This window comes from Cucurbita pepo, chromosome 7, assembly GCF_057944985.1.
Source record: "Cucurbita pepo subsp. pepo isolate OVF chromosome 7, ASM5794498v1, whole genome shotgun sequence".
Lineage (NCBI taxonomy): Eukaryota > Viridiplantae > Streptophyta > Magnoliopsida > Cucurbitales > Cucurbitaceae > Cucurbita > Cucurbita pepo.
This window is the reverse complement of record NC_141804.1, coordinates 7,001,371-7,025,263: the sequence shown is the minus strand read 5'-3', so window position 1 is coordinate 7,025,263 and position 23,893 is coordinate 7,001,371. Positions and strand designations below refer to the sequence as shown.

Here is a 23,893-nt window from a genome sequence, read left to right as displayed (position 1 = left end):
TCATTTACCACCCCAACTCTTGGTTTAAATCCTCTTCATATTCAAATGGCCTTGTAACTTTGTATAACCCGATTAAACCATGACATATGACTCCTCATCAAATTTCATGTCATTTAGAGGTCACTTTGATCATAAGCCAGTCGTATATAATTATAAGGGTATTGTAGTCATTTTTCAGGTACACTTGGTTTAGCCCCTTATCATAATCTAATGATCACTAAATTTCATACATCACCTTATCATGTCATATTGAGTATTCTCTTAAAATTTCAAGAGCAACAAAGTTCATTTAGTAGGTTTGTGACTCAGGCGCTTCCTTGAAATCAATATTCACGTGGACACTAAGGTTGGAAAACCTTCGATACTTGACCTTAATTTAAACTTTCTCACTTTCTTTAAGATGACTTGCTTCCTTCTTTTAATAGGGGATCGTCCCCTTCCTCATCATCCTCTTTCACGTCCTTTAGGCGACATGTTTCTAAAATCAACATATAGTTTTCCTTAAGTCTATTAGTTGCTATCGTAATTCACATCATATTACATATCATCATAAACATACAATTTGGCAAGTACGATATTTTCACAAACATATAAATAGGTCAAACATCATGGTTCAACAATAATAAAATCAAAGCTATCAAATTCAATCATAAGCAACATTTAACAATAGTAAGTAATCATAGTATATGCAATCAAAAACATTTTTTTTCTTATCTTATGCATGACATACGTGACGGTGACGGGGTATCGACGGTGGGACCATGGAACATGCCAAGTCTATCTTGTAGGTTAGTCTACAAAATCTATAACCTAGAGCTTTGGTTATAACGGCTCAAGCTCACCGCTAGCATATCTTGTCCTCTTTGGACTTTCCCGTTCAGACTTTCCCTCAAAATTTTTAAAACGCGTCTGCTAGGGAGAGGTTTCCACACCCTTATAAACAAATGTTTAGCTCTACTCCCCAACCGATGTAGGATCTCACGCTAAAACATGATATAATTTTAAAAGAACAAAATAAACAAAACACAGCCCCTTTTTACCCTTAATCAATACACTTTGGGAGGATGATACAAGGACATATTTGATATTTCACACTTCCTTCTTGATACTATGTTTTGTCCTTTTAAGTAAACTCTTCACAAAACTACAATAATTTGCAAAGGGACCCAACATGGACGTGTACAAAAAGTTTCAAGCCTATTTTATTTTACTTCCTATATTTTTAAATATTCAAATTCATTATGTATTAATCAACCTTAAACCTCACACATACGTCATTGATAGCCTCTACTCGTGTCCTACCTTGAATAAGAGTGAATGTCTCTCATCCAAAGCTTTTTTCGAGTTTGTTATGGATCAATGACACTAGTCTTTTTCCACCTACATTAAATTTTCACATAATTTCTTTTTAATGTAATGATCTGTGTTGTAGATTTGTGCAAGTAGAATTCTTAAATTCAAATGCTTAATCAGAAAATCGATTATGCTCCTGCGGAAGTATCTACTCGTGATGGAATCTTAGGTGTCGAAATGTGGATTTCATATAAAAAACAAAAAAAGGAACGTATTATATCCGAAAAGTATGAAATATAGTAAATCTCGTAAAGGCAAATGTAGTAGGGGTTGCAAACCGGAGGGTACACAACTTGGTTTTGGAAGATATGACACTCAAAGTTGTAGAGCTGGTCATCTTTCCTATCGAGCCATTAAAGCAGTGCGTAGGGCTATAATCGGACAATTCCATCGTGCAGGAGCGTTTTTTTGTAGACCAAACATTCATTACATTGACAAAATGAACATCATTAAAGCAGCCAGCAAAGAAAGGAGAAATTTAGCACCAGCTCTGACAATCCCACCCTCAGAAGACGCCTAATCTTCTGCACAATCATAGAAAAAGCAGTAAAAACATGAGCCTCAAATCAAATGTCAAAAACTAATTTCTTTGCATTCAACAACACATGTCATTTGCACTGATTTGGCACATGATCACGAATTTATATCCATTTTTGAGCTCAAAATCAGGAGTTACAGTAAACCCTTCTGTAGTGGGAAGCATTTCAACTAATTTGGATGAAAGCTCTTGTTCAGCTTTCCAAGTTCCTCAAACAATATCAAACAAGTTTGTGAGATTGGAGAAGGAATCATTCTTTATAAGGGTGTGGACACCTCTCCTTAGCAGCCGCGTTTTAAAAACTTTAAGAGGAAGGCCATAAGGGAAAGTCCAAAGAGGACAATATTTGTTAGTGGTGGGCTTGGGTCATTACAAATAGTATCAAAGCCAGACACCGAGCGATGTGTCAGCAAGGAGATTGAGCCCCGAAAGTGGTTGGACACGAAGCGGTATGTCAGCAAGGACGTTGGCCCCCCAAAGGGGGTGTTTTGGGAAGTCTCACATCGATTGGAGAAGGAAACGAGTGTCATTGAGGACGCTGAGCCCCGAAGGGAGTGAATTGTGAGATCCACATTGGTTGAGAAGGAGAACAAAACATTATTGGTAAGGACGTGGGAACCTCTCCAGAATGTTAAGGACGTGGGAACCTCTCCAGGAGGACTAAAAGAAAAATTCCAAAGAGGACAATATCTGCTAGGGGTGGACTTGGATCGTTACACAGTTGTTTTTTTTGGGATCCTTGTTCTTGCTTTTGTAAAGATTCAGAAAAGGGTTTTGTTGGGTTGAAGAAGAAGAAGGAGCAGGACCCAGTTGGATTGGAGCTGAGGAAAGGGGTTGAATTTGGATATTACTACAAGCATTTGAGTCAGTTTTCTGAGAAATGGAAGAAACTAAACAAGAAATTCAGGAAAGAGTGTAGAAGTTCTTATGTGGTTAAGTAAGACAATGGTTGAATACAGAGAGCAATAGAAAATCAGTCTCTTAGATCGAGGCTTCTTCCATATTTTCCAGTTTTATAAGTTATGAGACCTCATTTTCTTCCTTCGCACCTGTCACACTTATGCAGCAGTAAATTATTGACTCTCTCTTCTTTTAAAGATTCCCTCTAAAAGATATAAACAACAAAAGTAAAAAACAAAGGTGAAGATATCAAGTAGGATACGTCTATATTGCTCCATATATGAATCATATCCACCATCTACACAATTTTAGTTTAATGACGTATGTAAAAATCTTGAGGGGAAGTTCGAAAGGAAAAGCCAAAAGAGGACAATATTTGTTAGAGGCTTGAACTGTTACAAATGGTATTAAAGCTAGACATCGGACAGTGTGTCAGCGAGGATGCTGAGTCCCAAAGGGGTGGACACTGGGCCGTGTGCAAACAAGGGTGTTGGGCTCTAAAGGGAAGTGGATTGTGAGACTCCACATCGATTGGAGAGGGGAATAAGTGTGTAGCCCGGAAGGGAGTGGATTGTGAGATTCTACTCCAAGGAAACAAAATATTTCTTATAAGGGTATGGAAATCTCTCTCTATTATACAGTATTTTAAAAACTTTAGAGGGAAGCCGAGAAAGAAAAGCCGAAAAAAGATAATATATGATAGCTGAAAAAAGATCTTATGTTCATCTAGCCAAGTAGTTACACATAAAGAGTGGTTTAAGAGGCAGACTAACTTTGGAAGATGGGGCATCCTACGTAAGTATCAATCAAGGAAATAAAAAGAAACATAGCAAGAACATATTATATTAGTTTAGCAACCAAATGCATGGATCTTCATCAACCACATTCTTCCCATTAACTAAACACATCACTTTCCATGATTCTCAAAGCAAACAGAAGAGCACAACACTACATACTGCAAATAAAGATGAGACTACGATTTTTTTAACGTTTCCAATCTTATGCCGGAGCAGATGCCGGTGTCGGTGGTGGTGCTGGTGCTGATACTGGCGGTGGTGGTGGTGGTGGTAAAGGTGTGGATGCCATCACAGATGGTGGAACAGCTTCGGGTGATGGGGGTGGCAGTGCAGGTGGCTTGAGAAGAAGAGAGGGGAAATCAAGGACAATAATCTTTTCAATGGCTGCACTGAAAGTGGGACAGAACTCAAGATGCTTAGGATGGGTAAGAAATGAAGCGATGGCTTCTTTGTCATCAAATGTCATTGAGAAGACGTGCGTGAAGCCTTGTGTCACCATCTCTTGCCCTTCAACATCATGTCCCCTGTCCAAACCAACCACATTTCACTCAAAAAATCACCATTCATGCGCCCATAATTTTGAAAAATAACAACTATAATCTATAATCTATAATCTTCTAGTGTAACGATCCAAGCCCACCGTTAGGCGCTAGCCGATATTGTTTTCTTTGGACTTTCCCTCAAGGTTTTCAAAACGTGTCTTGCTAGGGAGAGATTTCCACACTCTTATAAAAAATGTTTCATTCTCCTTCCCAACCGATGTGGGATCTCATAATCAGCCCAAAGAGAACAATATCGGCTAGCGATGGGCTTGGACCATTACAAATGGTATCAGAGCCAGACACCGAGCGATGTGTCAGCGGGAGGCTGTTCCCTGAAGGGGGTAGACACGAGGCGGTGTGCCAGCACGGACGCTGGGTCTCGAAGGAGGTGGATTTGGTGGGGGTCCCATGTCTATTAGAGAAAGGAATGAGTGCCAGTGAGTATACTGGGCCCTGAAGGGGGTAGATTGTGAAGTCACACATTGGTTGGGGAAGAAAACAAAACACCATTTATAAGAGTGTGGAAACCTCTCCGTAACAGGAATATTTTAAAAACCTTGCGGGAAGCTGAAAAGAAAAAGCTTAAAGAGGACAATATCTAATAGGTTCGAATTCACTAAGGCACTAAGACTTGAAAGCAGATAACATCTTACACAACAGAGAGAGAGATAGCATGAGTGGATTGATAAAGGGCATAAAAAGGGGAGAGATACCATTCAAAGGACTTGACATAGTCAATATCAGAAACCATCTTCTCCACTTGCTCAACAATCTCTTCCACATTCACACTCTCCTTAAACTTGGCAATGACAAGGTGCTTGAACTCGGCCATGGCAGGGTAGCAAAACCAAGCTCACTCACTCACTCACAACACAGGTGAAACGGGGTAATAGAAGAGCAGAATTTATAGAGAGGCATTTCGTCGAACAGGTGAACGTCGAGTCCCCCTGTGAGCGCTGACACACCCCCACGTTCCATAATTTCTTGGTTGGCTTTTGCAGCAATCAATCACCTAAAAATGGGTATGAATACTTACAAAAGGATTAAAGGAGAAAGGACCCACAAGTCGGCCGCTTCGGCGCTGCCCCGCACGGTTGGACCTGTCCTCCTCTCCTGCTTTCCCCTCCTTCCGACCCTCTCCTTCTCTCTCCTCCCTCCACTAAATTTCCCTCCCATTCAAATTACATTTCCAACTGCCTGTTTGGTCATGTCTCCAAAATAATAGGCTTAATAAATCTCTCACCCAAGCAAATCAAATGATTGAATCACATATGATCCAATCTTAACTTATTGTACTCACATATCTCCGCGTAAACGGTTTAGAATAAATCATTTGTAATAATTACAAAACGGGTCTATGAAAAAGCATGTCGATGATACTATACACCCTCTAAGTTATTTTTTAAACATGATCTTCATGTATGTCAGTAGTATACTACCTAAGACTACACCAATAATCTTAATTTTTTCATATAAGGGATAATGTTAAAATTATTACTAAAATTAAATCAAAATTAAGTCATTACATCTTTTTGTCCTTGGGGTTGATGGATTTAATATTCTCGTCTCCAAATTTTTATGTCCTAAATAAGTGATTTAAAGTTTGAACGATACGAGTATGAATCTAAAAGATGTAGATATTTAGAATCATTATTATTAAAGATTAAATGACTTTAGATCAGTGAACATTGGATTTACCCACAGTAAAAAAAAGTAGAAGAGAGAGAGAGAAGTCTTTTTGGTATGAAAAGAAAAAGAAAAACCAAGGCAGGAAGCAACACATTACCCACACTCAATTAATTCACTCTTTTTACACCTTCCCTCTTTTTCAATTTCTTTTATTTTTTCTTTCGTTTATTAAACCTCTAATCTATGCTTACTACTCAAAAACTCAACCACGATCAAAACCCTAAACCCTAATCTACGTTACTACTAAACAACAATCAAAATCACATTGTGAGAGAATACCCAAAGGCTAACACGATAAGAGGAACCTCGAGATGGCTCTTATTCTCTCGAAATAGCTGGTTGATTGCCTACGACTTTGAGTAGGTGAGCCCAAGATGGTCAAATGGATTAGGTTGCCTTAAGAATATTCCATCATCATCTTATTCTTCTTCTTAGCTTCGGGTTTGAGTCAAATGGGTTAGTTGAAATCGATATCTAAATTTGTAACCTTCGCATTACTTTTTTTTTTTTTTTTTACACAGTCGAATGATAGTTGCATTTTTTATTTAAATTGTAGCCCTTAGAATAGATTAGGCGTTTTCATTATTTTGAAATTATTGTTATTTCACTTTTGCTATTCTATTGATATTTACTTTGTGAACGTTTTAAGTCCATGGTGGGAGTAGTCTCACATTCACTAATTAAGGAGATGATCATGAGTTTTATAAGTAAGGAATAAATCTTCATTGGTACGAGGCCTTTTGGGAAAACGAAAAGCAAAGTCACGAGAACTTATACTCAAAGTGGACAATATCATACCATTGTGAAGGTTCTTGATTCCTAACAAGGTGACTTTCTAAAAAAAAAGAAGTAAATAATGTGAACATGTCTCGGGAGATGTAAGGGAATGTGCACACTTGCTAAATCTAAGAATGGGGCATTATAAAGATATGCTAAATAGTACATACAAAGTGAAAATTTCTCTACAGATGACATTGTCCTCGTGAAAAAGTAGAATAGTTTAAAAAAAGAAAATAGGGTCCCCCATTTTAAGTTATTGAGTCTAAGTCGGATTTGACCCATTCTTTCATTAATTAGGTGAAGTACGTAATCTCCAACAAAGATAGCTTTGATTTTACATAGCTTTAGTTTAATACACACAACTTTGATTCACCATAGTTTAAGTGAGATTTAGAGTTATTCTAACCAGTTTAGATTAGCTTAGAGTATTTTGGTTCAATTTACCGCCTATTTAAGAGCTTTAGTTTTATTCAAGACCTTCTAAGTTAGTTTATTTTCAATTTTAGCCGGAGTTCTTACTTAATCACAAGTTATTATAATAATCTAATTACTGATGTATGCATCCTTGGGTTTGATTAGTCATGATTATGTACGATATTTTATGTTTTATGTATGTGCTACTCCAAAATAGAGAATACACATATATATATGATCATGTATGGATATAGTTGATAGTCTTACGAGATAACACGAACATTTATGATAAAATACATTACTTTCCTTTCAAACAGTTTCGACTGCATGAGCGTGCACAAGTCTAGAGTTAGATCTAGAGAGTACAATAATGATACTCTGTTAATGGGTTTATATACCCATCTAATGGGTGTCTTAATAAATGATTACTACCTAAAACTACTTTTTCTTTCTTCGTTTTTTTGGTACAAGAAAATACTCGAAGACACATCTATTCATGGATCGACCTTAGCACAGCCACCATGCCACCGCGGCCCTCAAACCTTTTTAAATATTTCCATAACATCTTTTGAAAATGATAATAAATATATATATAGATATATGTATTGATGTGCCAAGGCATTGGAGTATGATAGTCAAACAATAAATGATATAAAAGCATGAACAAGGCAGGTCTATTGGCAAGAAGGTGATAAAAAAGAATTCGATACAGCAAGTCCAAACATAGCGAGAAGAAAAAGAACAAACACATCCTATTCATCCACACTTCACTTTCTCTACAGAATTTTATCCTTTCCAAAGAAGAAGAGAATAAAAAAAAGGAGCTTGGAATAAAAGGCCTGAAACCATTCTTTGAACTACACCAATTGAGTAAAAAAAAAAAAAAAAAAAGTAGAGATTCTATGCCAACAAGAAAATGTAAAATCACTCACTGTTAACAAAAGAGTGATCAACAAGTGGCTCACAGTCATACAATAGAAAGGGCCCGAAAAAGGGAGCGAAGGGATCGTATACCGAGACAGGCCTCATATTTAGATGAAGCTTATGCACTTTAACTCTTAAGAGCTTAGATTACATGTGGTTGAATCTAAAGGGTTAATACAATGTCAAAAGACTAAGCATATTCTACTTTGTAATACCAAAATTGCAGGCCATAAGAGTTACTCTTGAGGTAGTTTCTGTTGCAGGAAAGACGACCCTTCACGCTTCTTAAGCCGATACATTCGCTTTCGATGCGAGCGACCTAGATTGTGTTGTTCCCATTCATGTGCTCCTCTTAGTACTTTGTTCCCACAAGCCTATACAAAAAGAATTACTTCCAGGAATATGTTTTATAGTTGGTATTCCATTCTTTTTTATAATTATTATTATGTATTCGAGTACTTTCAATAATATTTATGTAACAATATAAAAAAAAAAAGGATGATTATGCATTCAATTATGTCATTCAATGGTTTGTAATCCTCAAAATGTGATGTCCCACATCGGTTGGGGAGAAGAACGAAACACCCTTTATAAGAGGTGGAAACCTCTCCCTAGCAGACGCGTTTTAAAGCCTTGAGAGGAAGCCCGAAAGGGAAAGCTCAAAGAGGATAATATTTGCTGGTGGTGGGCTTGGGCCGTTACACAAAATATGTCCAGAAAATACGTAAAGCAACAGAATATTTCTCCTTTTCCCAGTTTTCTACTATTATATTCACTTAAAACTTTTGACAGAAAAATCAAATGAACTATTTTGTAGCAGAAAATTATCTTCAATTTTCAAAAGCAAAAGAAAATTATTTTGAAACACATCCAATAAATAAATTACCTGGCAAACATATTGTGTCCACAAGTCCTTTTTGATTGTTTGCCCAGAACTCTGTGGGTTCATTGTCTCAGTCGCTGAACAGCAATCTTCAAGGAAAGACCTAATTATCTGGACTGCAGGTTCAACGACTTGTGCAGTCCATGAATCCTCCACTTTGCCTAGCATTTGAAATAGCAGAAGTTCCAAGATAATGGGTTCAGGCAAGATAGCTTATAAAATAAATAATTGATCAAATAAAGAGATTAAGATTATCACAGAAGTCCCACTTGTTATATATTCAGTGGAATCAACATAGTGGATCTTCCATCCAAACAAAGTTTCCAGTCTCTTTATCTGCCTCCGCTGAAACCAATAAAACATCTATTACAGAAAGCATTCAATGAAAACGTATTATGTACTGTTTTCATAAATGTACTTGTACGTAGTTAATAATTAAAATTTAGGCCAAATATATAACTCAGTCCCTTTGTTTCTTTCAGGTGGAAAGCAAGGGATTTCATTTATAAATGGAATGTACAGAAGGGGAATAAAAAAGCTCCCGCCGCCATTAGAGGACTAGAAAAAGGATCTCCAACAGAGATTAAAGTAGAAAACCTAGGCGTTGTAAAGGTGTAAATGTTTCCACCAATAAAGAACATGAAACAAAACCAAATCCATAAAACAATCAAAAGAAGATTGTTTATCATTAAGGATTTCCAGAATTTTAAAACGAGAAGCAGATTCGACTTCAATCATGCCAAAGATTCCAAAAGAAGGATCTGTTGAAAACAAGCCAGAGTATTCCTTCCTTCTTATCCCACAAACATTAAAGCAATGAGATCATGGATATTTTCAGGCATGACGATGCTCCAGCCAAAGGTTACAACATATGGATCCAATACTTTTTAGCAAAGGACGAAAGCTAAATCGATGCGATTGAGATTCTGCATTTTCTTAGCAAATCAGAAGCTACATAGATACCATTGTGATTCTACAACTTCCTTACACATAACACATCATGAAGGGAAAAAATAAATTTAGGCATTCTCCTTTGAAGTCAGTTGCCCCGTGTTTCTTCCCCCACAGCTAAAACTCCCATAGGAAAGATTTTATTTTATTTCGGTAGGAGCCTTTCCAAATGACGGTAAGTTATTTCAGATTCGTACCTAATATTTTCTTTTTACTATTGAAAAACAGAAACAAATTTCTTATTGATTTAGTAAAAAGACAAATAATTTCAGAAGTAATCCTCATCATACAATAACACACTACAACAAAATCCTCCCTTAGCACAACCCCAGATTAAAAACATAAAAAAAAAAAACCCTTAACAATGAGAAATTGGTACAGAGAGATTAAAACTCTCTTTCTAAAGAAATCAAAATCCAAAGAGAAAATTTGGATTTGACATGTTAGGAACTGTGAGACTTGAAACCCTTCCCTAGACCCGGAAGAGTAGGGGAGGATTTTCATCTCCATATTAATTAATATCAGTTTGGTTCCTAACACACTCATATAACTCTTTCCCTCGAAAATCAGTTAAAGGAGAGAAGTGCGATATCCATTAGAAGAGGACATCAGTATTTCTTTTCTATGTATTACCAACGCCAATACCCATTAATAAGGGGAAGGGAGACCAGCTTCCAATTCAACCACCATCTACCATCTAGCTAGATAGTTAGGTTCCACTGAGTCGCGGTCGTATACTTTCAACCGTGCGGCGTCCTGATCTCGACACGCTCATGACAAGCCTTAAGGAGAACCTAAGCCCCATAAACATTTTTCGTCCGTCTTTGTGGTTTTGTCAGACTTTAGGCGAGGTTTATCTTCGCCAACCGAACACAACTCATGCGAAATCTAAGCTTGTTCGGCAACACACACTGTCTGTGCATGCATGTTCAATCGTCTGCCGCCTTAACTGACTTACCTCTACACTAGGTCAAGTCATCTAGCGCAAGAGGCAAAGGTTTCTTGTATGCAACATCACAACTCATCTTGGTTCCCAATTAACACGGCCAACATATCTTGATGTCATCCCAAGTCCCAGAATGTCATCGGCCATTGAATTTCACTCGATCATGCCCATCAAGAACGGACCCATGTTTCGCTCATATCATCTGGACATCTTGAACATCCATCCATCCAGGTTCTATCGAGGCATTGGACCCTTTCATGTCCATGTCATATCATTTACGGATTCCGTATCGAATAGCCGGTGCATATACTCGTTGGCACGCCCCATTGTTTAACCCCATTCTTGAAAAATAGTTGGGCAGTCATATCGGTAGAACAAGACCTAGTGGTCGAAATGAACGTGACGTACTTCGAAAACCTGTCAACAACCACTAGAGTTGACTTGAACTCTCCCACTTTAGGGAGATGGGTGATGAAGTCGAGAGATACACTCTCCCACGATCGAGATGAGACTTAGGGGTTTCAATAGTCCTGCAATTTTTGTTTGCTCGACTTTAACATGTTGATAGAAAATACAAGTTTTCATGAGTTGCATAACATTATCTCAAAGGTTTAGCCAGTAGTATCCCCACTTAAGCAGGGCGTAGGTTTGCCATCATCTGTTATGACCTGTCAACGGAATGACATTCCTTCATTAGCATTCTCTTCAGGTTCTCTGAGTGGGGACATACAATCGGTTGCCTTTAGTGAGGAGTAAGTCCTTCTCAACCAAAAACTGGCTGGTTTTTCCCTCTCTGGATAACTGCATAATGGCGTTGGTGGCTGTGTCTTTGTGCAAGTGTTCTTTGATGTCATCTTGCACCGTCTTGCATAAATTACTAGCCTGTAAGTGGGTAACATGTACAGGGCTGTAAGTTCGCTTTTCGGCTTAGAGGGTTTGCAACTTGGTTAGCTCTCCCAAGCTTGTGTTCAAGCTAAAAACCAAATTTTACTACTCTTGCCAACGAGACTAATTAAAGGACAACTTGGGCTGGTTGAAGAAGTGGCATATCGAACTATTATCGATTTGGACTACAAATTTAGCCCCAATGAGGTAGTCTCCTAGCCCGCAAATAGTGAACCACCATCAGCATCTCTTTCTCAGAGGTGGCATACCTCCTCTCTACCTCATTCAGCTTCCTGCTCTCATATGCTATGGGGTGCCCGTCTTGCAAAAGGACGCCCCCAAGGGCGGAGTCTGAAGCATTTGTCTTGACTTCAAAGGGCAGTGTTACATTGGTGATTCTTAGCACCGACCCTTTCCATCATATCTTTTTCCAGATCTTAAAAGACTGCTTAACATTTAGGAGTCCAACATAAAGCAATATATCCCAAAACCTCAGTTGAACTTTTTCCAATAAAGGAGTTCAAAATGAAATATAATTAGGCTTGCCTCCAAAGGCATATCTACATAGGCTAGAAGCTCATACGACCCCCATTCCAACCAACTGTGAAAAAATTCAAATCTGAACACCATTCCAACCAACTATTGCTTTGGGCTTTTCTGTTTTTTCTTAGTTTGTACAATGGTCTATGGGGTGAGCCTAATACTTATTTTTGGGAGGGTTGGTGGGTGGTTACCTTCAATTGCCTTTGTATTATGATCTTTTGAGGTTTCTCCCCCGCTTTCTTTGAGATTACATCAGCCTCTTGCTGATTGTGAGTCTTTGGAGGTGGTGGACCTTATTTTTACTATAGATTACAAGGTTTGCGTACTAGTGAAGAGATTTTCAGGTTTGGGAATCTAAATCCTTCAGAGGGTTTCTCATGTCGCTGGTTCTTTCTTATTTTTTGTTCCCGCTCTCCCTCTTAGGGGCCTTAGTTTTTTCCTCCCTCTCAAAGGTTAGAAATTCCTTGGAAAGTGATTTTTTTTTAAATTCTTTTGCTTGGCAAGTCTTACATGGGAGGATGGATACTCGAGATCATATCTAGGGCATTCGACCTTAGTGTTGGGTCTGCTGTAGTTGTCTTGTCCTTTGCAGACTGCAGGACAATGATCTAAATCATCTTTTCGGGAGCTACTAGTTTGCTTAATTTCTTTGGAGTCAGTGTTTTAAACTTATTGCGGTGGTCGTGAGAGTCGATCTTTTATAGAGGGGATCGTGATAAATTCTCATTTTCGAGATAAAGAGACGGTCGCTCTATGATTGAGAGGATCATGATAAATTCTCATTTTCGAGATAAAGAGAGGGACTTGTGGCATGCTTGTTGTTTTGCTGTTCTATGGGGAGTTTGGCTTGAGAGGAATAGTAGGATTTTTAGAGAGGTATAGAGATACTTGAAGGAGTTATGGGAGGTGGTGAGAATTAATGTATCTTTATGGTCGTTCGTTAATCGAATCTTTTATAATTATGAGCTTGGTTGTATTCTTTTGGATTGGAGCCCCTTCCATTAGTTGAGGCCTCCTTTTGTGGACTTATTTTTTGTATGCCCTTTTATATTGTTTCATTTCTCTCAACCAAAGCTTGGTTTCTTATTTGTTTATTTTTTTAAAAAAAATTAAACTTACCGCTTCTTGATGTTTGAACCCGCAATAAAAGACTTTAAAGAGCAATGTTTAACCCCATAAGAAGCAAAAAATGCTCGACTAAGCTGTACAAATTTTTCACTTTCCCTCATCCAAGGTAGAAAACAAGAGTGTCATTTTTAAACTAAAGGTAGGATATATAGACCTCATCATCACTCATAAAAAGCCTTCAATTAAACCATCTCTCCTATTTTTCTCCAAAAGACAACTAAGACAATCACCCAACAAAACAAGAAGAAAAGAAAACAAATCATCCCCATTGGCTTTACTACTTGGTCTATCATTAATGATGACTGAGAAAGTTGGGCTGGGTTATGGACGCATCCCTAAATCATGAACTCCATTTGTCCACCAACTGTTCTCCAAACCTTTAACTTCCAGAATCTTAATGAGAACCCCCAATTAACTTTGTCATAGGGCTTCTCCCTAGAGAGGTTTAAGAACGCCCTTATTCTTTTCTTGCACCTCCACTAGTATACTGCTTCATTCGGCACCAAAATCAGGTTAACAATTAATCTGGTTGTAATGAAGGTGGATTGTAAAGTAAAATAATACCAAGAAAGGCTCTCTTCATCCTTGCCACAAGGCCTCAGCTAGAATTTTACAAATACACGCACCTATACTTTCAGCAAAGGCATCCGTTTCTTAAAAAACTACTTTAAAAGAAAGAAAACAGAAGAAACTGGCAACTCAAAAATACTTATTTAAAAAAAAAACAGGATATAAGAAACAAATTGGTTATGAAACAGGCCGTAAATCAGGATTCCTACCTGATCTTTTATTGATATTTATATTTGAAAAACATGTTTACTTCTCTGACAAAATCACATAGAGAAAGAAAGAAGGTTAACAGAGAAATTCGCACCTGACGACGAACCAGTCTTCTAGTATTTAACTTTACATTATCTATGGCTTCTTTCAGTAGCAAACTGGATTCGCCAGCACTCGTTGAATTTAGGATGGACCTCATATTCTCTTTCAAAATCTCATTACACTCCATTGAATTTTTTGGACTAAGCTCATTGCTATCTTCGTCGCATCTACCGTTAGGTACATAATACCTCAAAAACTCTTCAAACTCCCGAACACCAATAGCTTGCCACAATCCTCTAGTATAGTTCGCATTTGGATTGTAAATGTCATAGACCTCATCAAGTAATCCAGCAGCCAACATGCTATCAACTCTAGAATCAACATGTCCATCAATTTGTGGAATAGAAGCATCGACACATATCAAGCAGCACTCGTATCTGAAACTATCAGCTTGACCCCAACTCTGCCCTGACACATGCAATATTACACGATGTACAAGAGATATGGGTGTGGTATCATTTAAGTACTTCAGCAGGCAAGGTGAAATGAAGAATAAATAATCTAAAAAAAATGAAACTTATTTAAAAGTGTCCAAGCATCGAGGAAGAATTAAGAGGAGGGTACACACACGCACACATTACCATAGTCACATAGCTAAATTAAAAGAAGATACATACCTCAGCAGCCTTCCCTTGAAAAAGTGTGCTGGGAAGAACACCAGTGCGGTAATACAAACTCAGGTATTGATTTATCTGCAACATATTCAATGTCAATAGCGAAAACATGAAAGTTGGGTAGGATATTCAATTAATTTATGCAAGATTAAGTAGTGGAACATATGACGGTACTGTCAAGGGCCTCTGTGTCATCCCACAGACAGGTGGGAATCATAGTTGCATTTCAATGCAGAAGCATAAGCAACAACATAGTGAATAGTATTGGGCACTGACCCTTTGAAGAAAAAAAAAACTGATAAACAATGTAGAAACTCCCCATATTCTAGTTTAGCTTTAAGGTTATTGTACTTAAGATCCTTTAACTTTGCCTCAATTTCAATCTAGTTACTTAACTTGAGAACAATTCACTGCACTCCAAAACGGTCATAAAATATTGAACATACATAATAGTCAAGAAGCCTAAGGTCAAAGACTAAACCCAAAAATACAGGTTGAATTAGCACTTTTTTTTAAAAAACATAAACAAAAAGAAGAATGAATTCATAGAAGTCCAAAGTTTAGCACCTATTAACAAAAAGGAAAAACTTAACTACAAAAAAGGGTAAGCAAAAGGAATAAGTATAAGGTGTCCAGTGCCTCTTAAATGAAAAATGTGAGGATATAATCCTCTGCAATGATCTAGGATACATTAGAGAAAATATACGATGAACATCCAGACACGTAAGAAACCACTTAAGATCATACAAAAGAGAAGGCATTTAAAACTTCATGCAAAACTTTGTTCTCAACCTGATGTGATCATGGCCTCAATCAAGCCCAAAGAGACCCAATTAAGCAAGGAACAGTCCAAGATGAAATAGAGATAGAGATCCAAGGAGCAAGCACACCCATAGCCCATTGACCAAAGGTCATGTGCGGCGCCCATTCGCGCATCCAGCTCAATGACACCCCTCCACGGGCATGCACACAAGGCCCCATGCCCCAACTCATCGTCGTGCACACACAACTCATGCCCCAACCTACTGATGTGCATGCCCATTCAAAAACTGTGTGTGCATCCAAGCCAGCAGCACCTGCTACGTCCATCTCACCCATGCATGTCTGCCCACTTGCTCCAGCCTATCTATGCAAGGCCATCTATTAACATGCACCCACCTTCTCTAGACTGTCCGCACAAGACCATCCATCGGCCTGTGGCATGCCAATGCTCGTCCGCGTGCTCTAGTCCATCTGCATGCGCGTGTTCACCTACGATGGCCCATCAGTGTGCAGCCACTAGCCCATACACACGGCACCCTCCCAAGCACGCCCTTGTTGCACCTAGCTCCAGCCTATTGTGCACTTGCCTTGCCCGCCCACATGCTACCACCTGTCATGAGAACTGCTAGAAGAATTTTGTCAAAGTTTGTTTTAAGAACATTCATGATCTTTAGGAGAATTGATAGAATAGATTATTGATTGATTGGCTTTTTTAACATTTGTTAAGCATTTTCCCCTTTTTAAATAGGATTTTAGAATAACTTAGGTAGTTGAATCTAAGAAGATTTATCAATTAGATTCACTCCTTTGGATATATAAACCCAAGGAGAGCTCCTATTTTAGATATACTTGAATGAATGAAAACAATTCTCTTTTAGAACTGCTGAGAACATTTCTTACATTTCTTTGCAACCCTTGTGTTAAGGTTGCATGGCTTAAAGCATTTAAGCTTGGTTGGTCACCAATCTTGTGGAGTGCTTCAACCTTGAGATAAGGACGAGTTCTCTTTTGAGTAGAAGATCCTCCAAGTGTGTGGATGGGACACATAGCAGGCACTGTTGGGCTGGATACGTGCGTCGTCGGGCTTTGAGAGGGTGTGCATGCCAATGGGCTGGTGAGCGAGCTGTATGTCCACATTGATGAGTTGGGGCATGGACCTTGTGTGCATGTTGATGGCTTGGCACAGATGGCGGGGCTCCATAGGCACCGCACATGGCCTTTGATCAACGGGCCATGGCTCAAATGGGAGGGCTAGCTCCTTGGATCTATTTCTCAACCGCATCTTAGAATCTTCCTGATTTAATTGGATCTCCTTGAGCTTGATTGAGGCCATGATGACATCACAACAACTCGTGTTTAGAAAGGATTTGCATTATTCTACAACTTGGTTGCTATGATTCAACATAATTCCCTAAAGAACTATAAACTAGAATAACATTGTAATTCAAAGCAATCGTTCAAATTTAAAAAAGTGATGACTTAACTTGTTCTCATATTCATAAGAACAATTGCACATAATGTAAGCAGGGCAGCCTTACTTTTCGGTGGTTATTCGGATGGAGTCTACCAGCCGAAACTGGATCAATCTCTTTAAGATAGCTATGGTCATACTTCAGACCATCTCTTCCCTCATCCAACTCAATATCCATCTCCTCATCTCCTGGAAAAACATGAATAAAAACATTATTTAAACCCCAGATTCAGATGAAATACTATTAAAGCTGTAGAGTTAGTAATTACCAAGATAACTGGAGCAACTTCCGCCGATATTTTTAGTAGAATCATCCAGAAGAAGTGGGCTAAAAAGAGCCTGCATGAGAAATAGAAAAGGAACATGAAGTCTCACATCTTCCTAATGAAGATACATTTCACAGAAGTAATTTGCTAATTATGATAATTTAGAGTTTCTTTGGATGTATTCTATATTGTTTTATACATCAGTTATTTTAATATACTTTCTTTGTTTTTACTTTTTTTTTTATATCTGTTGTTCTTTTGCAAAATAATTTGAAAACTTAGGGTCATTTGATAACCCCTTGGTTTTCTATTCTTGAAAGAGTGGTACGTCATGTCCAATCGATCATTTACCTACCTAGGAAATGTGAGATGTCATCCAAATATATTGAAAATCGTTGTCCAAAAATTCTGAGCATACGTGCATTGCATAAATAAGTGGCTTTGTGATTCGTTTTTTTCTTGTATAATGGACACCAATTTGGAGTATAACATGATGACCATGTTGACAACCTTTCTATTTTTTCAATAATATTCTTCGAGAAGAAAAAAGATTTGTGGTTTCCTTTCAGAGGTAGTCCTAGGTACATATTCAGTCATACTCCCTTTTTACAACCATATATGCTATCAAATTCTTCAATATCTCTGTGTGAATATTGATGCCTATGATCTTTGTTTTATGCCGATCGATATTTTATCCAAAGAATCTTTCGATAGTTTTTACCGTCTAGATCATGTTTTTTATGGGAGAAGGATCTATCAAGTCATAAAAGAGGATTGTGTCGTCCGCAAACTGAAGGTAGTTGATGCTTAAGCTTTCATTACCAATCTAAAAACTTTTTATCTGCCCTTAGTATTCTGCTTTTGTTAGTAGGCGACTGAGGCAGTCCGTTACCATGATGAAAAAAAAAAGGGGTAGTGGATCTCCATGTCGGAGACCCCGTGTGGCATAAATCTTCCCTCTCGGTCTTCCATTGATGATGGAGAGATGCATCCTTTTATCTACTTTCGCCATTTTGAGCCAAAGCCTTTTGCCACAAAAATGTTTTCTAGGAATGTCCAATCAACCTTGTCAAAGGCCTTTTCCATGTCAAGTTTGATGACTACACCTTTTTGTCTCTTTCTTTCCCATTCATCTATGAGTTCGTTTTCCATGAGGGATGCATCGAGAATTTGTTGCCCTTCTACAAAAGTTGTTTGTTGCCCATTTATTGTGAAGGGGAGAACCTTTTTAAGATGTTCAGACAATACCTTCGCTATGATTTTATATAGTCCGATCGTGAGACTTATGGGGCGAACGTCTGCAATAGTGTAGGCATCCAGTTTCTTTGGGATCAGACATATGTATGTTTCGTTTAGGTGGCCATTGATAACTATGTTTAAAATATATATATATATATATATATTTGGAATACTCTCATGATATTAGTTCTCAAAAAGTTCCAGCATTTTTTTAAAAAATTTGAGGTAAAATCATCTGGTCCTGGAATTTTGTCGAAGCCCAAATGCTAAATCACCTCTACCACCTCTTCTTCAGTGAAAACAACCTCGAGGGAGGCAACTTGCTGTTGATCAAGAGGACTCCCGTCAAGATCATGGGGAAATTTGCAGAGGGCATTGTCCTTTGTATATAAGAACGTGTAAAAGGAACAAATTCTGAGACAATTTCTTCTTTGTTTACTAAACTTCTGCCTTGTGTGAATAGAATTTCCATGATGGTACTCTTCCGTTTCTTTGTAGCCATGATACGATGGAAAAATTTGGTGTTTATGTCACCCTCCTCTAACCATTGTTTTTTACATTTTTGTCTCAAATATTGCTCTTTCTTTGGCTGCCAACGAAATAAGTTCTGCTTTCGTGAGATTTTTCTGTGTGTTGAACTAGTGTGATAGAGTCAATTTCCTCCATCTGATCGAGGAGAGCAATTTTAGTTAGTAGTTGGTTTCTTTTTGTGGAAATACAACCGAAAACCTCCTTGTTCCATTTCTTTAAGACTTCTTTTAGTCTTAAGTTGGTTGATGAAACTGTGCCCCAATGCTCCACGAAGGGGCGTATTCTTCCACCCGTATTCCACCATTGGCAAATTTTCAAAATGGTTCAGCCACATATTCTCAAATCGGAAGGGAGAGGAGACCCATTTACAGCAACCCATGGAAAGTAGAATGGGATAATGATCAAATGTAGGTCCATTCAATCTTTGAACACCTACGTTACTAAAATTTTCAAGTACGCCTTTTGTGGCTAGAAATCTATCGATGAGTGTCAAGGTGGGTGGAGATATGTTGTTTGACCATGTATAGAGTCCATTACTCAAAAAAGGTCAATGAGTTCAGCTTCTCCAGTGAAATTGTTGAAGTGTCTCATGACTCTGGGGACTTTTTCACTTGATTTTTCATGTGCCCATCGAGAGATATTGAAATCACCCGCCAAAAGAGGCAAGATAGGTCCTGTAATTGCTGCTAGAATAGATGTCTTTCTTAATATCTATTGAGACCATAGATTCCTGTAATCCAAAATTTGTAATTATCAGCCAGTGTAATATGTGTGGTTAAGGTGTATAAGCCTTTGGTGACTTCTGAAATGACCAAATTTGGGTCATTCCACATGATTAATGTTTCGGGCCCAAGTCTGCAATCGAGTTATGGGTCTCTTGTAAGTGGAGGTAGACGGTGTTTGTGTAAGGGAAGAAGTACAATTCTTCTTTCGACCTATTTTGAATAGTTGTAAGGCTCAGATAGAGGGAACCTTAATACCTCTGAGTTGAAGTACTCATGACTAAATTAGAAATTTGTAAGTACAATCTTCATTGATGTTTATGACTATTTATACAAGTTTTTATGACTATTTATACAAGTTGTATAACAACCATTGGTACATCAGTGGAATGATGACCCATCATGGAGGATCACTTCCTAAAACAAAGGAAACTGAAAATAGAAATGAAAGTGGAGTCCTTACAACCATTGCTACATCAGTGGACCATGACTACATCAGTGGACCATGACTCAATCATGGAAGATCATCCTCATTAAACAAGGGTAATAACTAAAATGAAGGTGGAATCCTTACAATACAGAAACTGAAAAAAAAAAAAAAAAAAAAAAAAAAAAAAAAAAAAAAAAAAAACTGCATGAAGAAAAATTCTACTAATGAGTTCCATACGTGACTGCTTCTTTTTGCCATGAGTGTAAAGTGTGTACACTTGTAGTGGCATTGTATCAATTAAGATCCCTCAACGTACCGAGCATCCAAAGCTGACCAACCAATATGTCTAGCACTCCAAAGGGATTTAACTATCTAGCAAGCAACGTAATTTAATTTTGTTTCTTGAAGAACAACCATAGTGGATTGTATTTGAGGAGGAAGGACTTGATTAGGGCTCTCTTTTGCCAATCTCCCAACCCTTAACATTCCAAGAGATAATAATCATACGAGGTATTGACCTCCCAATTGTGACTTGCTCGATTTCTAATAATTGATGTTTAAAAGGAGGTTCTCTTTAGTCAGTTTGCTCGGGCTTCTTGGCCGTACTAGGCTTCTTTTCCCCAAATGGAATAGTCATGATGCACATGTGGTGTTTCTTTAACCATGGTGCCAAGATTTAGATGGTCATTGTTGGTGTGAGTGTCGCTGATATCGGGGTGACCTCTTCTACCTCTGTTTCATTCTGCTTTTCCTGAAAAAGAGTGTCAAGCTTCGTATCTGCAAGGGTGATCTCTAGCAACGGGTGAGAGATGTTGGCCTTACCCGCCGTGGGGGGTGGTGAGGCAGCGGAGAGGGGTAGGGAGCTAGATGCATATTCATCGTCCAATTCTTGATCAATGCCAACAATGGAGAATTTTGTTCATGGGACGAGGAAGGTTTTTTGGTTATTTATGATGGCATGTTTTTTTGGTGATGTTGTCACAACTTGTGGGTCGGGGATAAGAAGTGGAATAATAGATGGGGTTTTTGAGATTGGTGAAAAGTAGGGTGAGAAGTTGGTGGTCTTTTGTTTATGTGGGGAGACTATGGGTTGATGGGGCATGGCCAATGGGGAGACTAATGAATTTTTTGTAAGGCCATCACAAAACGTTGAAATCACCTGTAAACAACATTAGCTGTCACAGATTTTTTGTTTTTTTTTTTTTTTTTTCTTTTCCTTATTCTTTTTGGATAAGAAACTAGGCGAATATATTCCAAAGAAAAGGCACAATAACATCCTAGGGGCACAGTAGATGAATGCTTGTTCAAAGAACTACTAAAGAAAATTCTTCCAATCGTTAATAATTATCAAAAGGCTACAATTACCAAAGAATTTCATATTATAGGAGCACCACCAAGTAGAGGTGTGGTGTATGCTATTGCAAAATGAATCAAGAGAGGACGATTCATCGACGTAAGTTCTCTGAGATCCATTAGCAATCATACATCCCTACCAAATCTTCAATTTCTTGTCAGAAATGTCCTCTATGCCCACAAGACTATTGCCTTAATTCCAAATTTCTAATCCAAAATGCCATTACCAAACTTAAATCAAATGGTAACAGTAACACCCTAAGATCCAGAATCGCAAAAAGAGAACACCTCTAGAAATCCCCTCAAGAGTGTATGCTGGCCATCCAATGTTTCTAAAATTCTAGGAGACCATCCTATTATTATAGCCGATCAATTTGGTCATAGAATTTACAGCTGACAACTGAAGCCAATATACACCGTAGAATATCGGCATCATATTCATTAACAAGGACCCTATTCAGTTCTCAAAAACAAAACAAAACAAAACAAAGAAGAACAAGGACCCAGTTAGATTTTGAGTTTGGCCAATTTTGGTTGACTCAATTGATATTTTAGCTGGTACTTATTGATTTGTTTGGATTATTAAAGCAGGTGTCTAGCTCGTTTGAATTTTTGAAAAAAATCATAGATGACTTTGGCCAGAAACCAAGTCCAGCTGAATGCTTACACCTAGTATTTCTCCAGTCAAATGATCATATTTCAAGTACAATGCCAGAAACTAGGTCAAAAGATGATCCCTATAGGCAGCTCCTAATGATAAGACTCAAGAGACATGTTCTGTTCTAAAATGTCAAGAACTAGTCTTAAGATGTCCCGAATTTCCTCAGACTACATGACAACATTCTTGGACAAGAACAATTAAAAGAACTTCAACAATAATAATTGCCGCTAGAAGCACTCAAATTATCTCATTAGATGACGAAATAGGACATTTTCTTACCTGTATATAATAATTCGTTCCACCCACTATCATTGGCAAGCATCCACGTGATAATATGTCATCAATAACCTGAGAATCAAAAAGCAGAATCAGGACAAGACCACCCAAATAACATTAACTATAGGGGAAATTCATCCCACACACTTCATATAAACGATACAATTGAATGTGCAACAAACAACACAGGATTGTAGAGTTACTAACCTAAAATGATGGTCTCTAAACCATAAGTCAGTGTCCATTTTTGTTCAATTCCTTTATAACACTCTAACTTTTGTTATTAAATTCTGATCAGCCGGTTATTCAGTTGCCAACCACCTTCATCCTAAGACTCAAGTACAAAACTGATATTTCCCAATTTACCTATGGTTCTACTCCTTCACCTATGTGCCACAAGTACTGTGCAACGAGAGGCCTAAACTCCTATATGTCTGGATGAGACCAGCGACTAGAGTATGATGACAGGGTTGCTCCAGCGGTTTAACTTCTCGACCTTAATCCAGGTAGCTATTGACCGATAAACTGTAGCTTAGTAAATATAAGCTCATCAACCCACATCATTGGAAAACAGCATTCAAAAAACTATAGTAGAATGGGCCAAGTGATAACTACATATTTAAACCACAATTGTTGCCGTTTTAACGGAATTGAAAATTTCACATATCAATTCAATTTTTTCAGCTTGCATCTCTGAAATGCGTAATGCTAGAAGCAAAAAACCTGGACATGATGCAGTGCTGCTAACTTACAGGAATGGCAGAATCTCGGAAGTCTTTAGCCGTGAATTCAACGTCTGGACTCACTGTACCTAAAAGATGATGCGGTACTCCTAGATAACGTAAAAAATTGAGTAATTAATCGGAACCAGGGGTAGCACAAACAATTGGAGAGGACAGCATGCAAATAGACGAAACTGACCGACCATTTTGGTCTTGGGGAGGAACTTTGTTTGTGAGAACGTCCAAGCCGCGATAAACCTGCATAGAATCGGCGTTGATGATCTCGACGGGGAAGTGAGAAGCCAAATCGATGGCGAGACGTGACTTCCCAGAACCAGTCGGCCCCATAATCACGACAACCTTCGGCTTTTCTCTTCCCATGTTCGGATTTGCAGACTGAGATTGAGTGCCTCCGTCCACGATGACCATCTCTTCTATGTCCGAGGATCAGGGGCAATTGCTAGTTATGAGGAAAAATCTAGGTAAAGAGATTTAGGGAGTTGCAGTCGGAATCGGGGCAGCTGAACGTCACAGACGCGAGAGAGAAGATGAACGAAAATCTCCCCGAAAAACGGGGGTTGGATTAAAACGCCATCCTAGAACCTTTTAACCTTCTTTTATTTGTCGTTTCACGGGGTTGGATTACATCAATATCATTGTTGAAAGTTATGCTAAAATCTATATATCTTTT

General features: G+C 38.2%; 2 protein-coding genes across 4 annotated transcripts; both read right to left on the bottom strand.

Annotated features, from left to right (window-relative positions):
- Positions 1-3,606: 3,606 nt before the first annotated feature.
- Positions 3,607-5,022, bottom strand: LOC111798838 (stress-response A/B barrel domain-containing protein At5g22580). Its single transcript, XM_023682184.2, has 2 exons — positions 4,844-5,022; positions 3,607-4,112 (listed from the first exon to the last, which is right to left on the bottom strand). Exons 1-2 carry the CDS (start codon positions 4,960-4,962, stop codon positions 3,791-3,793), a joined length of 441 nt encoding a protein of 146 aa, XP_023537952.2. The 5' UTR covers positions 4,963-5,022; the 3' UTR covers positions 3,607-3,790.
- A 2,875-nt stretch (positions 5,023-7,897) lies between these two features.
- On the bottom strand, positions 7,898-23,796 carry IPT2 (tRNAisopentenyltransferase 2). Of its 3 annotated transcripts, XM_087125369.1 has the most exons (11): positions 23,582-23,796; positions 23,406-23,461; positions 23,233-23,312; positions 22,484-22,552; positions 17,272-17,341; positions 17,070-17,191; positions 14,773-14,847; positions 14,148-14,558; positions 9,090-9,165; positions 8,824-8,981; positions 7,898-8,311 (listed from the first exon to the last, which is right to left on the bottom strand). In XM_087125369.1, the coding sequence occupies exons 1-11, from the start codon at positions 23,629-23,631 to the stop codon at positions 8,174-8,176; spliced, it is 1,305 nt and encodes a 434-aa protein (XP_086981495.1). In that variant the 5' UTR covers positions 23,632-23,796; the 3' UTR covers positions 7,898-8,173. The 3 variants fall into 3 exon arrangements, with proteins under 3 accessions (XP_086981495.1, XP_023537419.2, XP_023537421.2); XM_023681651.2 differs by having other exon boundaries at positions 23,406-23,796; XM_023681653.2 differs by lacking the exon at positions 23,582-23,796 and having other exon boundaries at positions 23,402-23,536.
- Between the last annotated feature and the right edge of the window lie 97 nt (positions 23,797-23,893).